The 15425-nt window shown below is 37.9% G+C and overlaps 1 protein-coding gene across 1 annotated transcript in view; it reads right to left on the minus strand.

Moving 5' to 3' along the window:
- Nucleotides 1-327: 327 nt before the first annotated feature.
- The window catches only part of SLC35F2 (solute carrier family 35, member F2), a 59905-nt gene continuing 44807 nt past the window's right edge, over nt 328-15425 (minus strand). Inside the window, exons 2-8 of the mRNA XM_010862828.1 lie at nt 14742-14917; nt 12103-12230; nt 6996-7155; nt 6005-6161; nt 5389-5441; nt 4190-4344; nt 328-1312 (exon numbers count right to left, since the gene is read on the minus strand). Coding sequence (XP_010861130.1) covers nt 1127-1312; nt 4190-4344; nt 5389-5441; nt 6005-6161; nt 6996-7155; nt 12103-12230; nt 14742-14917 — 1015 coding nt within the window. The 3' untranslated portion in view covers nt 328-1126. The remainder of the gene's footprint in view (nt 1313-4189; nt 4345-5388; nt 5442-6004; nt 6162-6995; nt 7156-12102; nt 12231-14741; nt 14918-15425) is intronic.

Genomic DNA, 15425 nt, shown 5'->3' on the forward strand with positions numbered 1-15425 from the left:
CACTCACTGACAGTTGTTAATGGTAAAGAGTGAAAACCAAACATCAGTTTTAACTGGCTGCAGGAAGTGAAAGATTATTTCACTTAAAAAAGTTTTCTTAAAAAATTCATTAAGGTAATTCAAAAGTTTTAAATGTTTATCCCAGCAAACAACTTGGGAGCTTGCTCTGATTTCCCCTCCATTCTGACATAGCCCCAAATAGATAAGGCTGTCCCACCTTAAGAAGACATGATTCTAAAAAGTTGTATATGAGGAAATCTTGAATATATTGTCATTTAAAATCCACAAGGGGAATTAGGTAATCAAAGAAACCACACAGTAAATATATTTCCATGAAATCAAAATCTTTTAATAATACGAATTTACCCTCAGTTTCATTATTATATTTTTCACCCCAAAAAGTTCACATACAGAGTTTTTACAAAGTGGTATTCTGGCAGTTGATATCATAATGATGCTGCATATTAACACTCTGTATTGAAGAGGTATCATAAAAATCGCATGGCACATTATTTGCTAAGAAGTAGCATAGTAACAATTGGGAGAAGGTTCCTAGGTTTACTGTACTCTACTTGACGGCTTCTATGGTACTCACAGTTGTATCTCAGGATTTCTCAAGTGCTGCCCCACCCATTTTTCCCTTTCCTAAAAGGCCACAAGGCTTGTGGACAATAATTGGCTCAGCACAACAAAACTCAGATGCCTCCAAATGAGGAAAGCTACTCCCAACCACCCTGGGCTGCCCCTCCTCCTGACTACCTAGCCCATCCTGGACAGCCTGAGTCTGGCTCACACCCAAGTATCTGCCCAATCCTGCTTTCCCACCTGTGCTTCTAATAGCCCAGGATGCGCCCCATACCTTGTCTCCTTGACACTAACAGGTATTGGGCCTGAAACATACAGAAACACAATCCTAGCCTCGGCTTCTGCTCTATTTTGGCATTTCCACTTTTGATACGTTATTTTAATATTCCTTTTAAAATCCAACTGGATCAAACCCAATGCTATGGAGTGTTCACTCTGATAAGTTTTCAAGTGTCCCAAAGCCGTAGGCTCTGCTTTATCCAGGTGACAGTTCCCAGCTTCCCAGGAAACCTCAGGGGGACGTGTATGCCTTCTTCTCCAGCTACAAGACTGCAGAGTGGGTCTCCTGCAGGTTCTCCTCAAGCTTCAGTCCCAGGTTGTCAATTCCAATGCTGGTGACTGGTGGTACACTGCTTTCAGCTGGCTCTGCCGTGCGCGTCGGGGTGGAGCAGTACAGGATGAACCCCACCATGATGACAGTGAAGGACAGGATGTAGAGTCCTGAAAACTAGGAGGAGAGGATAGGCTATGGATAGTGCTCTCTCACATACACATATCTTTGCTGCTGCCTTCTGTCCACTGAGTTTGGAGAGTTACCTTCTCATAATCTTTTTATCTGAAAGTTGTCCAGGGAGATACTAAGGACCAAAACTGTCCCAAGTATGTGTACTGGTGAATGTGTGATCTCTGCCAACATTACCCAGCCCATCAGTCAACTGGGTAAAAAATCTTAGATCTCTAGGAATCGACCTCTTGCCTTTCTCTGCAATAATACAGCTACATCCCACCTCACAACCAGTCCCACTTACTTAGTGGAGAGACTAAAAAGAAAGATCCAGATTTGGACCCTAGACACAACACATAACAATGGCATGAAACAATAAGAAAACAGAATGGGTTGGAGAAGGAAAAGAGAAATAAAATAAGGGAGAAGAAAAAATGAGAGACATTCCCAGGGTAGAAAGAGAAACGAAATAGGTTTTGAAATGAGTATTACATAGATTGCTGGTCACCTCCAGCTGTGGGCTTCTACAGGTCACCATTGGTTTCAACATGTTAATGTTTCATAGATGCTCAATTACTTCTTAACCTTAAACTTTTAGAACCCTGGAATAGCCAGGGCCCTCTCCAAAGCTGGAAGGCCTCCAATGGATTCAATGATGATGTAAAGCCAGTGATCATTTCAAGCAGGAGCAGGAGCCAAACTAATTTCCTCCATGGGTTTCATTTTGGATCCAATCTCAGCACAGCACCCAGCACATAGCTAGTACTGAATAAATGTGGTGTGTTTTTTTTTGGGCGGGGGAGTGGGGTTCAGGGTGGGGGAAGTGATTCAGAGAAGATTAAGGGATAGTTAAAGCTATTTAGAGTACCCTAAACTTTTGAAGTTGGTATCATAAAAGCCAATTGTGCTCTCCCATAGAATGTTCATTTTTAACTGTAGGGAAACCTAAGTAACTTATTCAAAACATGTTCTGCTTGATTTGGAGGTTTTAAATGTTTATAAGAAAAAAAGTCTTGTTCCTCTTAAGAAGTATTAATTGCCCTGTCATGTCCGACTCTTTGCAACCCCATGGACTGTAGACCACTAGGCTCCTCTGTCCAAGGAATTCTCCAGGCAAGAATACTAGAGTGGGTAGCCATTCCTTTCTCCAGAGGATCTTCCTAATCCAGGGATCGAACTCAGGTCTCCTGCATTGCAGGCAGATTCTTTACCATCTGAGCCTCTAGGTGATTAAATGGAGGCACTTTTATTAGAAGAGAGAGACTCTGAGAGAGTGAGATAATAAGTCTCCTAAATTAAAGGCTCTTACCTTTTTTTTAATTCTACCCTTTGTGTCTGGACCTATACAGGAAGTTTCTGTGGCTACTCTGTTCGGTGAGTATTTACTAAAGATCAGTCCAGGGGGATGGAGTCTGACACCAATGAAGGTAGAAATTTTTAACATCTTCTTCAACTGTTTCAAAATATCAGAGCCCAAGTTATCTTAGATGCTACACTTTTTTAAATTGGTGATATATTGAGTTATGATCCTTTACTTAAAATTTTCTTCTAAAATCCTAGGTATCTTCCTTATGTTCTGTATGATTTCCAACCTCTGTAATTTACTCTGAAGATCACAGTGGACCTCCTCTTTCCTTTACTTGACCAAAAAGAATAAAATCTGATCTGAGTTAAAAGTGAGCTGCTAGACATGCAGGGACAAAGAAACACGAAGCAAAAGAACTGCAAAGGAATTTGTTGTTTGCATGTTCCATTTTGCAAACAATAGTGTAAATCATATGGGCAAAAAAATGACACACAAAAAGGCTTTTTCTCATTAAAGTTAGTAGCAGTTAAAGAGCAAATATCTACATTTAGGGAGCTTATAATAGGTAGCGACAAGTGTATTTTCACTTTGAAGCTTTTATTTGTTTAAGCTTACTTCCTCCTTGGACATTATTTTACTTACGAGGGAAAGGTAAATGTTAAACTACTAATGCTATCTCAATATGTTTAGTTTAAAAAAAAAAGCACAGGTGAGCCAGGCCACAAGTTATACTGCAGAGCTTTCAAGCTTTCTCTGGTAGCCATCACCTGGCCTTGAACTGCAGAATAAAATCACCCTGGTCCTCTAGAGGTAGCCATGTGAAATGCAATAACACCAGCACAGAACAGCTAACACACTTGAAAGGCTTGCTTTGTACCCCTTAATGATTGTTATCACAGGAAAGAACCTAAAGCCATCAAGATCACTGTTCTGATTCACTCTGACATCTGTCACTTTTTAATGATGCCACCAAAAAGCTATAAATACTTCTTCAGGCTTAGTTCGTGAATACCACAACCAGCAGGTTTTTTTGCAAAGACAACAGCTATTTCCTATGACATAATCTTGAAAAGCAAAAATGGTTTACGCTTCTCAAGCAGAAATTTCTCGGAACACACTGAACTAGGCATTCTGAGTTCATGGTCAATTCCTGGGAATAGTGTCAATCAACACCATGTAATTTCCACCCAGATCTCAAACTTTGTAAGGATAAAGAAATACAGTTGCTATACCCAGCTAAAAGTAACATTACCAAGCAACAGCTGACATTCTATTTGTTCAAATGATTGTAATAGCAGGCAGTTTAACAAGCTTTATGCTATGGAAAGATAGATTTCTAAGGCAGTAAGAAATTCTTGCTAAGGAGATGAGAAGGTTTTATTTTGGGATCTAAAATTTTAAAGAAACCCACTGCTTCTTTTACACCAAACAAGTGTTCTTTTTTTTTTTTTTTTAAATTTTATTTTATTTTTAAACTTTACATAATTGTATTAGTTTTGCCAAATATCAAAATGAATCCTCCACAGGTATACATGTGTTCCCCATCCTTATTCGAACAAGATCTATTTGCTCACCTTATAGCCAAACAGAAAGAGTCCGAAGAAAAGACTGTAGAGGTCAGCTGTCAGGATGCCCAGGTTGACAGAAGTGGCACTGGTGACTTTGATCACCAGTGGCATGAAGCTATACAGGCAAAACATACAGAGGGCAAACGCCACAAATAGCAGGGCTGTGGGGGGGAAATGGAATATCCAATGTTAAAGGAAGAAATCAAAAGATAAAGGACAAAGCTTGCCTGACGTAAAATTCCCTGATCCTTTAACATACTGTCCACAAAGTCCCTCGTTAACGGTAAGCATTACAAATGAGACATACAAAGTTCTCATGTGATGTAGATGAACAACTTAAAAAACCCAACTGAGTGTTAGATGATCAAGGCCATAGAATCTTGCTTACGGTGTAAGTTAACAGCTCTTTTCACTCCACGCTATCCACACCTGCCCGGAGAGGTGCCAATTATAAAAGGCATCATGGTTGGACACGATTTGTGTGGTTGAGTAAAGTATTCTTAGGGCATCAAAGGCGGTTGTTAGGGTCTTAACTTTTGTTCATCCCATAAGAGAGCTAGTCACGTGGGTGCTGAGTACTAAGTATCTCTGCTTCACAATCGCTTCTCCAACCTCACTCAACACACACACAGTACACACACAGGAAGTCTAAGTTATTTACTTGAATGAAATCATCCAAGCATGGTAAATGAATTTCAATTCAGTGACACTCATGCACTACTTTTTTCCATCCATAAGGTTCAAATCTTCCCTGACTGTCCCACTACTGCTTTCTTCTGTTGTTTATCTGTGCAGATGCTTAAGACTATCCGATGAGAGGAGTAATGCAAGGTGGTAGTGACTACACACCATCGGATTATTTAAGTTAATACTTCACTGACCATATCAGGCAGGCAATCTTCACAAGAAGTCTGAGGACACGAAATACAGATCTAGTTGAAAGCTAGTGTGACCAAAGGTCAGTCTTATTCCGAATTCCGAGTAAAGAAAGGTTATTCTTGAAGGTAAAGATTAAGGATTAACTTTTACGGGGGTTCATTTACAAGTTCTCAGAGAAAACCTGACATAAACCACTATAGTTTTCTGTGTACTAAATTACTCTGTGATTTTATATAAAAATGCCTAAATAGTATTATTAAAATATTTCTTGGTGTGTGTCAGGGAAAAGACTAAAAAAAAATTACTATATATATATATATACATACCAATTTTCCAGTCCCAGTGAATGCTGGCAATATCCTTATATTCCACAATCAATCTGTGATGAAAACAAGAGGTCACAGAGACATCTTTATATAAATTTTCACTGTTTTATAAACAAGTAAGTTGCTTCAAGCTTTAAGTACTTCACTTTAAGTGCTTCAGCTTTTAAGGTGATGAATTATGTTGACTTTTGGTTTTCATAAAATATTAAAAAAAAAAAACTATCTTTAATTAAATGACAAAGAATAAAACTCAAAGGAGTCCATAAATACATGTTTGACACCCCTAGAAGCACTGTTTAGTGGTAGTCAGCTACAGGAGGGAAACATGATATTATGAATAGGAAGTTAATATTTTCCAGGAATAACTGAAAAAGAAAGTCTTCACTGGTAATATAAAGTCTAATGATATTATAAGCAGGGATCCTAAGCATCAAACGTGTAAAAAAAAATGAGGCATAATTACTGACATTTCAACAATCTTCTAATAGATATTTAGCAAGTTACTGATTTCAAATATGAATTTAGGCCAAATAAACAATGAATGTTAGTAGCTGGAAACTAATCATCTATGACATATTTGCTGATTTTGTTTTTAAGGATATGTTTAGAATCTTACAGCTGTATGCCACTGATAATTGTTCCAAATAAGCCCACCATTCCTAAAAACTCCTTTCTGCTCAGCTTCTTCACGATGTATTCTTCACACACATTAGAAACAGCATAGAGGGAAGCTCCAAGAAGGACCAAGATGTCACCAATCAGTACATTATTACCTATAGAGAGATAAGCCATAAAAAGGGATACATTGTCACTAGGGAAAACTCTCCAGCTTGCTTCCAGAAGTTTATCTGGCTCATAATCATCTAAATAAGATTTTACAGAAGAAGAAACCCTGATTTTTAAAAGTTTAAAGACTCTTACTCTTCTCATTTTCTGGCACAATTCTGCTTTCATTTTTCTTGTTTTGGATCTTCAGGAGACTAACAGATTGGAAGATGGTGGTGTATACCATAATATAAGGCCCCAGAAAATGATTCTATGACATGGGAAATTAATGGAATTTATTAATAGGAATTCACTGATAACTACAGGGAAGCAAGGTAATTTTCTCAATTAAAGGAGACACTGAAGTCGCTTGCAGATTGGGGAAATTCATAGACCTTATTTGGATTTTATAATGTGAACTATCTCAACCTTGACATAAAGAATATCAAAATGTTTTCATCTACAGAGTAACTGAAATAGAAGTCATTTAGTGAACACAATGTCTCCTTTTTGATGGAAACAAAATCTACAGTAGGGTTTCCAGCAACTAATCTAAATGTATGGGCCAAAAGAAGATTATTGCAAATATATAAAGAAAGTTCTCTCTCAGGACACAGAACAAACTAGTGCGACAAAAAGTAAGGACTCTGAGCAGGTAGGAACATAGACTGCTTTGTTGAAGTGGTCATAGTAGCAGAAGCAAACAAATCTGAAAATAAAAATTTTAAGATAGGTAATCAGGACATGTTCTCTGCCATTTACTTTATCTTTGCAAAATAAAAGTGAAGACATAAGCAAACTGTCTTCTGTGACTACACCAGAAACAAGTAACACAGTCTCACCTGTATTGTCTTCCCTCCCTGCTAATATGTCTGCACCAACCATAGTTCCTACACCCAACAGACAGACAGCCACAGCAATGAAGTGGATCACTCTGTATCTTGCATAAAGAACAAACCACGAAAGAGCCATCAACACAGGAATCCCAAAGCAATCCAAAAGCTGCATGAAAGGAGAAATAAATACCTTAAAATATCTCTCATTAGTGAAAAGATGACTAATAACAGAAATCGGTGTTTATTGAGCATTTATTATTGCCAGCCCTGTACTAAATGCTTTATCTGGATGAACTCATTTAATCCTCACAAGAACTCTATGAAACTGGAACTTCAACCTCCGTTTTATCCGTGAGGAAACCAAAGGCACAGAGAGGTTAAATGAGTTGCCCAAAACTACACAATTAAAAGTTTGGGAGTCAGGTGATGAACCCAGGAATTCTGCCCAACGGCCTATGCAATTTACTTCTGTATTCTCACTTGTGTTTGTCCTTAAGTCCAGTAGACATGTACCAATTCAGTCAATAAATATTGAAGTACGTGATATGCGGGAGACACTAATGGAGGAGGTTTGAATGTAGAGAACCAGAGAGGTACAAAGTGGAGCATTTAGAAACTAGACAGAGAAAAATAGCATAACCAATGTTTAATTGCAGTTGGGCTTAAGAACAACAGAAAGAGCAGGTTATTATGAGAAAGCAAACAGACACCGTTTCCCTGACAAAGTGTCCGACCCCACCATGTAAGACAGATACTTGCTCACAGCAAATACTCTCGCTCATCTTCATCATATACTCCTCCACCACCTGTTGATCCTGGGTCCAGAAAATACTTGCTACACCCCTGATATTGCCAGTCTGAAAGGCAGGGGGATTAAGAGTGCCAAAATTATAGTAAATCCAAAATCTTTGCCAGATAGAGGAAAAAGAGATTTCATTCATTCGATTCTCAAAGGCACACATTTGTAGACTGCATTCAAGGATGAAATATATTCCTTTTACTAATAATGTTCCTGATGTTGCTATTTGATTGCTCATCCTGTTCTTTTTTTAACCTTGTCCCTGATGTGCTCTGTATCTATTTAGTCTAGGACAAGGCAGGCCCCTAAATCTCAGCAGCTTGTTTGATCCTGTCCACAGTTGTTTACTGATTGCCTTTCATTGCAATGTCAGGTATAAGGAACGGGCACTTTGCCTTCTGTTATTTATGCCATCTATAGAACTCTAATCTCTTAAGTGCTTTATTGAGCCTGCCTGAATAACAAACCATTAAACGATGCAAATGATAATAGCTTGTCCTGGAAGATACCAAAAGAATCTAGCCATAGTGAGGTAATAAAATCGAAACTATATTTCTTAGACAAAAAAAGTAGACAAAAATCACTCTAAAAACTATCACAGAAGACTCTCTATCCTCAAATTGTGTCTTAAAATCAAACGTAAACCTCCTCTATTTTTACCATTTTTGGTGGGCAATGACTGGCCATATAAAGGAGGCACCTACATCTTGGTAAGAGCTCCCAAGGCCTCAGGCTCCAGCCCTGCCATTGACCAGCTGTGTGATCTCCAGCTAGTCAACTCTTGAGTCAAAATCTGAAATCAAGAAGTCAGACCAAATGATCTCATGGTACCTGGCCACTCTAAAGTTCCATGACTTCTAATCTGGTATCTATTACAGTCAGTCATTTATCTAAACTGAATCTTATCAAAATGTATTCCTGGTGACAGATGCCTTCTGCTTGATGCTTTTAGTTCTAAGAGCCATCTATTTAATTTAACCTTTAAAAATTATTGGCTAGATTTCTAATTTAAAAAAATAGATATGCAACAAGCAACAAAGGTTTACTGTGTGACATGGGGAACTATAGTCAATATCTTGTAATAACCTATAATGGAAAATAATTTCAAAAATAACGTGCGTATAAATGAATCAAACACCAAAAAAAATTCTACTTTTTGAAATTAAGTAATGTTTATCTTTTTGCCAGGTTCTCTAAATGTCCTATGAACATCTAATAACAACATATGAGATACAAAATTTTAAATATATTTGTGTAGGATATGATTAATACAAATTAATTAAATATAAACCTATTATATTTAAATTATTAATGACATCATTCAAGATGCTCCTATTCTTATTTTTTCTGCACTTGATAAAATATTCTCAGAGAAATGTTAATATGTCTCACTATGATTATATTTTTTTCTTTTCCTTTATATTTCTTCTGATTTTTCCTTTATGTATCTTTGTTTCTTTGTTGATAAGATATCTAACGGCTTATGATATCTATCTTCTTTGTGAATTGCTCCTTTTATCATTAAAAATATTCATCTTTGCTTTAAAAAAATTATTATATAGACACAAGAAGTAAGAACCTAGAATGAGGGGGAAGGATGGATATAAACATGAATCAGACTTTGTTAGTGATACAATGGACTATACTCTATAGAGAAGAAAATGAAATCAAATTAGGCCTTTGAGAAGGGGCTTTGAAAAGGATGCATTCTAGAAATAATACAGCAACATGAGAGAAGCTGGCTATGGGTAGGGAATGTGTAGATGTGGCAAGTGAAATGAGAAGTAACATGAGTGGAAAGCTAGGCCAGCAATGTGGCACACATCATGAACCACTGCATTAGTATTTACAATTACAGAATCCTTGAAGGAAGAGAATCCTCAAGAAAGAGGTTCCAAGACCATCCAATTATACTTCCACCCTCTCAGGGGGAATTCCCTGGTGGTCCAGTGGTTAGGACTCTGTGCTTCCACTGCAGGGGCACTGGTTCCATACCTGGTTGGTAAACTAAGATCCTGCATGTTGTGTGTCTATAAAGAAACAAACAAGCAAACTTCCACCCTTTCAGATTAACCAGACTAGAGGTTTACTCAAGGAGATAATCTGATTGAAGAATTCCAATGGCAGGCACTCTTCACTGCTGGAAGGAGGTTTAGTTGTTAGATACACTTGTTATAATATGGCTTCCTAGGACCATAAGTACTTAATTTTTGACAACCAAATGCTTAGGTTTTTCTAAGAGGCTAGGATGAAAGAAATTGTTTGAGATTAGTTTAAGGCGTGAACTTTAGTCATAAAACTTCAGTGTAAGTATTTTGCTTAGCTCTGTTTAGACCTGTACCAATTCAAAACTTCTAATCATCATCTGTCACAGATCAAAATTTCTGGAAATTATAATCAAGCAATTAAATTGTGTGTGAGATCACAGGTAGATGTGACTAGAAAAATGCCATTTTCTGTATTTGTTGTTGTTTACTCACTAAGTTGTGTCTGACTCTGCAACTCCATGGAACGCAGCATGCCAGGCTTTCCTGTTCTTCGCTATTTCCCAGAGTTTGCTCAAACTCATGTTCATTGAGTCGGTGATGCCATGCAACCATCTCATCCTCTGTCACCCCCTTCTCCTCCTGCACTCAATCTTTCCCAGCATCAGGGTCTTTTCCAATGAGTCGGCTCTTTTATATAGAGTACATTTTCTATATACTTACACTCTTATTATTCATTGCTAAAAGTACACTTAATACTATTTGTGATGAATGAATCTTCTAGGTAACTCCTGGTTTTAATTTCTATGAAATTCTGAGTTTTTCATGTGCCTCTTATGATGTCTGTCTTACAAAAGATTTCCTATCTTTCCCACCAGGCTCCTCTGTCCATGGGATTTTCCAGGCGAGAATACTGGAGTGGGTTGTCATTTCCTTCTACAGGGGATCTTCCCGACCCAGGGATGAAACCCGCGTCTTCTGCTTGACAGGCAGATTCTTTTTACCACTGAGCCACCTGGGAAGCCCAGAGGACAATGCTTAGCACAGTATTAAAAAGCATTCTGGTAATAATAGCATTTAATGCATATTCACATCAGAAAAATACTGAGTTTCATTAATCATTCATCTTTCTCTTTAAATCTTCAATTTTTCATGTTCCTTAAATTTGGAGATAAGACCATCTCTGTTTTATAGGAAAAAGTGAAGCAACAGGAATTCTCTGGCGGTCCAGTGGTAGAGACTCTGTGCTTTCACTGCTGAGAGCACAGGTCCAGTCTCTCCTTGGTTGAGAACTAAGATTCTATAAGTTATACAGCACAGCCAAAAAAGATGCATCCAAAGTCATAAATTCAGGGACCTCCCTGGTGGTCCATTGGCTAAGACTCTGCGATTCCAATGCAGGGAGCTCAGGTTTGATCCCTGATAAAGAAAATAGATACCACATGCTGCAACCAATTTTTTTTTAAGTCATAAATTCAGTAAACTGTGAAGTCTAAACCTGACATGGGAATCTATTTTACTTTCATCTCCATTTACAACACATTTTATTGTTAGCGATAAGGAGTCAGTGTTACGATACATCCCACAGTTTGCTAACGTTAAGACAACTCTTCTCTTTTTTTAGGGTGTGTCACATAGCTTGCTGGATCTTGGTTCCCCGATCAGGGATCAAACTCAGCCACAGCAGTGAAAGCCCAGAATCCTAACCACTAAGGCCACCAGGGATCTCCCTAATGTTAAGACAACTTAATCAGTCGTCCTCAACTCCACCATGTTGAAAAGTACTGCAATGTAGGAACATTTTTCTTTCAATCTAATGAGAATAACCTAGAAAAGGAATAGATATAAGTTTTACTTTTGGCTACCACCTTTACCCAAAATGTCTAATGCCCTCTTAGACAACAGACAACAAAAAGACAACAACCTATTTGTTGTCTTAGATATCCACTTTCCTTGTAAGACTCCAACTTTTCTGGGACACAATAGTATATTCACTTTATATGCCATTTTTAAGCAACACACAAAATAGAACTCTTGCCAATATCACAGCATTGATTGCCAACTAAGTATTTATGTTTACTTGGTAGCAACTGTTCTATTCATCTATAGCATTAGCAGTTTGGGAACAGATTAACTTCTACATGTTTTCACTAATTTCAGGAAGCCTTTCTCATTAGCACACATGCTCCACTGGAAAACAGATAGCATCCACTGTTTTTAGTTTTTTTCTGAGTGAACAGGTTCTTAGGCAAATTAGCTGAGCACATATGAGTTCAGATTCCTCTCTTAAAGTTATAAAATCCAAACTGGTCAGAGGACTCCTTCTTACCTGGACACTGGTTAGAGTTGTGTACTGGTATGCTCTGACAATCAGGTAATTAGCTTCTACATCTGCTAGTCCAAGCAGGATGTACTTCCACCATTTCTTTTTCAAGATGCATAAAAGATTATCACTACCTGGTTAAAAGAAATCTAGATTAGGACATGTTACTTGAAAATTATTCCATGCATGTTAATCTAGAGATAGTGAAAGCTAGTGTTTGTGCTGGGCTGTGCTTGGTCGCTCAGTTGTGTCTGACTCTGTGCGACCCTACAGACTGTAGCCCACCAGGCTTCTCTGTCCATGGGGATTCTCCAGACAAGAATACTGGAGTGGATTGCCATGCCCTCCTCCAGGGGATCTTCCCGACCCAAGGACCGAACCCAGGTCTCCTGCATTACAGGCACATACTTTACCACTATGTACATTGAACATGGTCCCTCCTAATGTCCATTTCTCATAACTCAAACTCCTGCAACAGCTCAGCAGTCAGTCAGATTTTTTTCTAGTATGAGGCCCAAGCTAAGGTGTCATCATAGACCAAGTGCTCAATGAAAACATCAAAGATAAAGGAAGTAAGAGTGGTTAAATTTGAATTCCTTTTTCTTTCCTACTGCAACAGAAATATAACATCCAGATCATCCTAGGAAATGAAATGTGTTCTAATAAATTTATCAAACAGACCAAAACTCTGTTTGTGGTCATTCTTTTGGAAAAGATCTGCTTTCAACAGGAAATTAAGCCAGTGGTAAGTTTGGAAAAACAACTTAGTGGCATCTAAATTCTATTTATTCAAGTTAACTGTGAATCAATTCTTTGGAGAATCTAGCATCACAAGGAGATATAGAGTTGGCAGATATACAAGAAGGCTTTATGGGTAAGATAACCTGCAAAGAAATAAAGGTAGAGAGAATCATAGTCAAATTCTGTTATTGTTGTCACTCAGTCGTGTCTGACTCTTCACAACCCCATGGACTGCAGTACGCCAGCCTTCCCTGTCCTTCACTATCTCCCAGAGTTTGCTCAAACTCATATCCATTGAGTCCATGATGCCATCCAACTATCTCATCCTCTGTTCCCCGCTTCTCCTCCTACCCGCAATCTTTCCCAGCATCAGAGTCTTTTCCAGTTAGTCAGCTCTTTGCATCATGTCACCAAAGTACTGGAGCTTCAGCTTCAGCATCAGTCCTTCCAATGAATTATTCAGGGTTGATTTCCTTTAGGATTGACTGGTTGGATCTCCTTGCAGTCCAAGGGACTCTCAAGAGTCTTCTCCAACACCACAGTTCAAAAGCATCAATTCTTCAGTGCTCAGCTTTCTATATGGTCCAACTCTCACATCCATACACGACTACTGGAAAAACCATAGCTTTGACTATGCGAACCTTTGTCAGCAAAGTAATGTCTCTGCTTTTTAATATGCTGTCTAGGTTGGTCATAGTTTTTCTTCCAAGGAACAAGTGTCTTTTAATTTCATGGCTACAGTCACCACCCTCAATAATTATCATTAAATCCCAACTAGCAGGAATATCCTGAAAACACAGTCTTCCTAACATGAGATAGCATGGAAGGCATCTATTAATAATAACCATCCCTTGCGGGATTTCAATGACTTATTTATGTATCATTTTTTTAGTGGTAAAGAATCTGCTAGCAATGCAGGAGACAGGGGTTCAATCTCTGGGTCAGGAAGAACCCCTGGAGAAGGAAATGGCAAACCACTCCAGTATTCTTGCCTGAGAAATCCCATGGACAGAGGAGCCCGGTGGGCTAAAGTCCATGGGGTCGCAAAGTCAGACAACACTTAGCAACTAAACATAATAATAACAATCCCTTAGAGGGACTTCACTGATACATTTACAAATCATACTGACTTCCTAAAGGCCAGTTCTTACAGAGAGGAGCAAATTCTGGGGCTATTAACCACGACACACCAGTTCTATTTCCAGCTTCTACAGCTCTTGCCAAATTTGGTGCTTTCCCCTTAGGATATTTTCCCCTTCTCATAATTGGCTTCCACTTTCTTTCAAAAGTAAGTTCTTTATCCTGACATATAGGAATACTGTTGATGTATTAATGTTCATATTAAAACCACCACACTTGTAATTTTATCACATGCTTTAAATGTGATTAAAATGGTAGTATTCCACCCTCCCAGTCTGGGTTACCCATTGTCTTTACACTCTTGAAATCAATCTTGTGATAAGATGTTAATTCCTTGTTTTGTTTCTCTCACATTTACAGGCAGTGGTGCTCTACTTAGCATTCTCCACTTAGCTGGAAATATGTATTTTGGAAAGTGAGGTTCTTAACTTTTTAGGTGTTTTTAATACTGTCTTTTAAATTGATCAACCACAGGCGAGAAAAAAGGTGTAACTTATAATGGCATTTACTTTTTTTTTTTTTTTTGACAAATCCTATGTTACAGGTTGATGCTACTCATTTTAATAAACAATTTCAGAGAGCTATACATAAATCTCTAGTACTAACTTCATAGAATTCGGGGTGTCATACCTTTTAGTGACTTTTATAAAAAAAGCAATAGTTTCCTGTTCTTGGTTTTGGTTTGGGCTCATGTTTTATTTTTTGAATGTATAGAGCCAAATATTTTTATGAAGATAATTTATTAAAAAGGTAATTTGACATACCTGATTGAAATGCCAGCATCACTGTATAAATTAGAAACAGCAAACAATAGTTGATAAAGCTCTGAAGCATGGGGGTATTCACTTTATATCTTTCTGCCAAATACTGGCTGGTGATGGCTGTCCCACATATACACAAGGATAACATCTGACCTAAGGCAATTGTTTTCAAAATATTCCTGGAAAATAAAGGAGAAAATAAGAGTTACTGGTAAATAATTTATGTATTTCACACGCACACACACACTTTTTTAGGGCTAAACAAAAAGGAAAATGCTAATAATTCCAGGTGACTATTTATTTCATTGTATCACTTACTTCATATGCACAAAAAGTGTTGGATTTTCAGCGACTATAATTTTATTCTCTTTTATATTTCTAACTTCTCCCACAAAAATACATATTCCCCCAGTTCACTGATGATCTATTTAGAGATCATCTTGGTTACTTAGTAGCAGTGGCCACAGGACTGGAAAAAATCAGTTTTCATTCCAATCCCAAAGAAGGGCAATGCCAAAGAATGCTCAAACTACCCCACAATTGCACTCATCTCATATGCTAGTAAAGTAATGCTCAAAATTCTCCAAGCCAGGCTTCAGCAATATGTGAATCGTGAACTTCCAGATGTTCAAGCTGGTTTTAGAAAAGGCAGAGGAACCAGAGATCAAATTGCCAACATCTGCTGGA

Source organism: Bison bison, unplaced genomic scaffold, assembly GCF_000754665.1.
Source record: "Bison bison bison isolate TAMUID 2011002044 unplaced genomic scaffold, Bison_UMD1.0 scf7180017864485, whole genome shotgun sequence".
Lineage (NCBI taxonomy): Eukaryota > Metazoa > Chordata > Mammalia > Artiodactyla > Bovidae > Bison > Bison bison.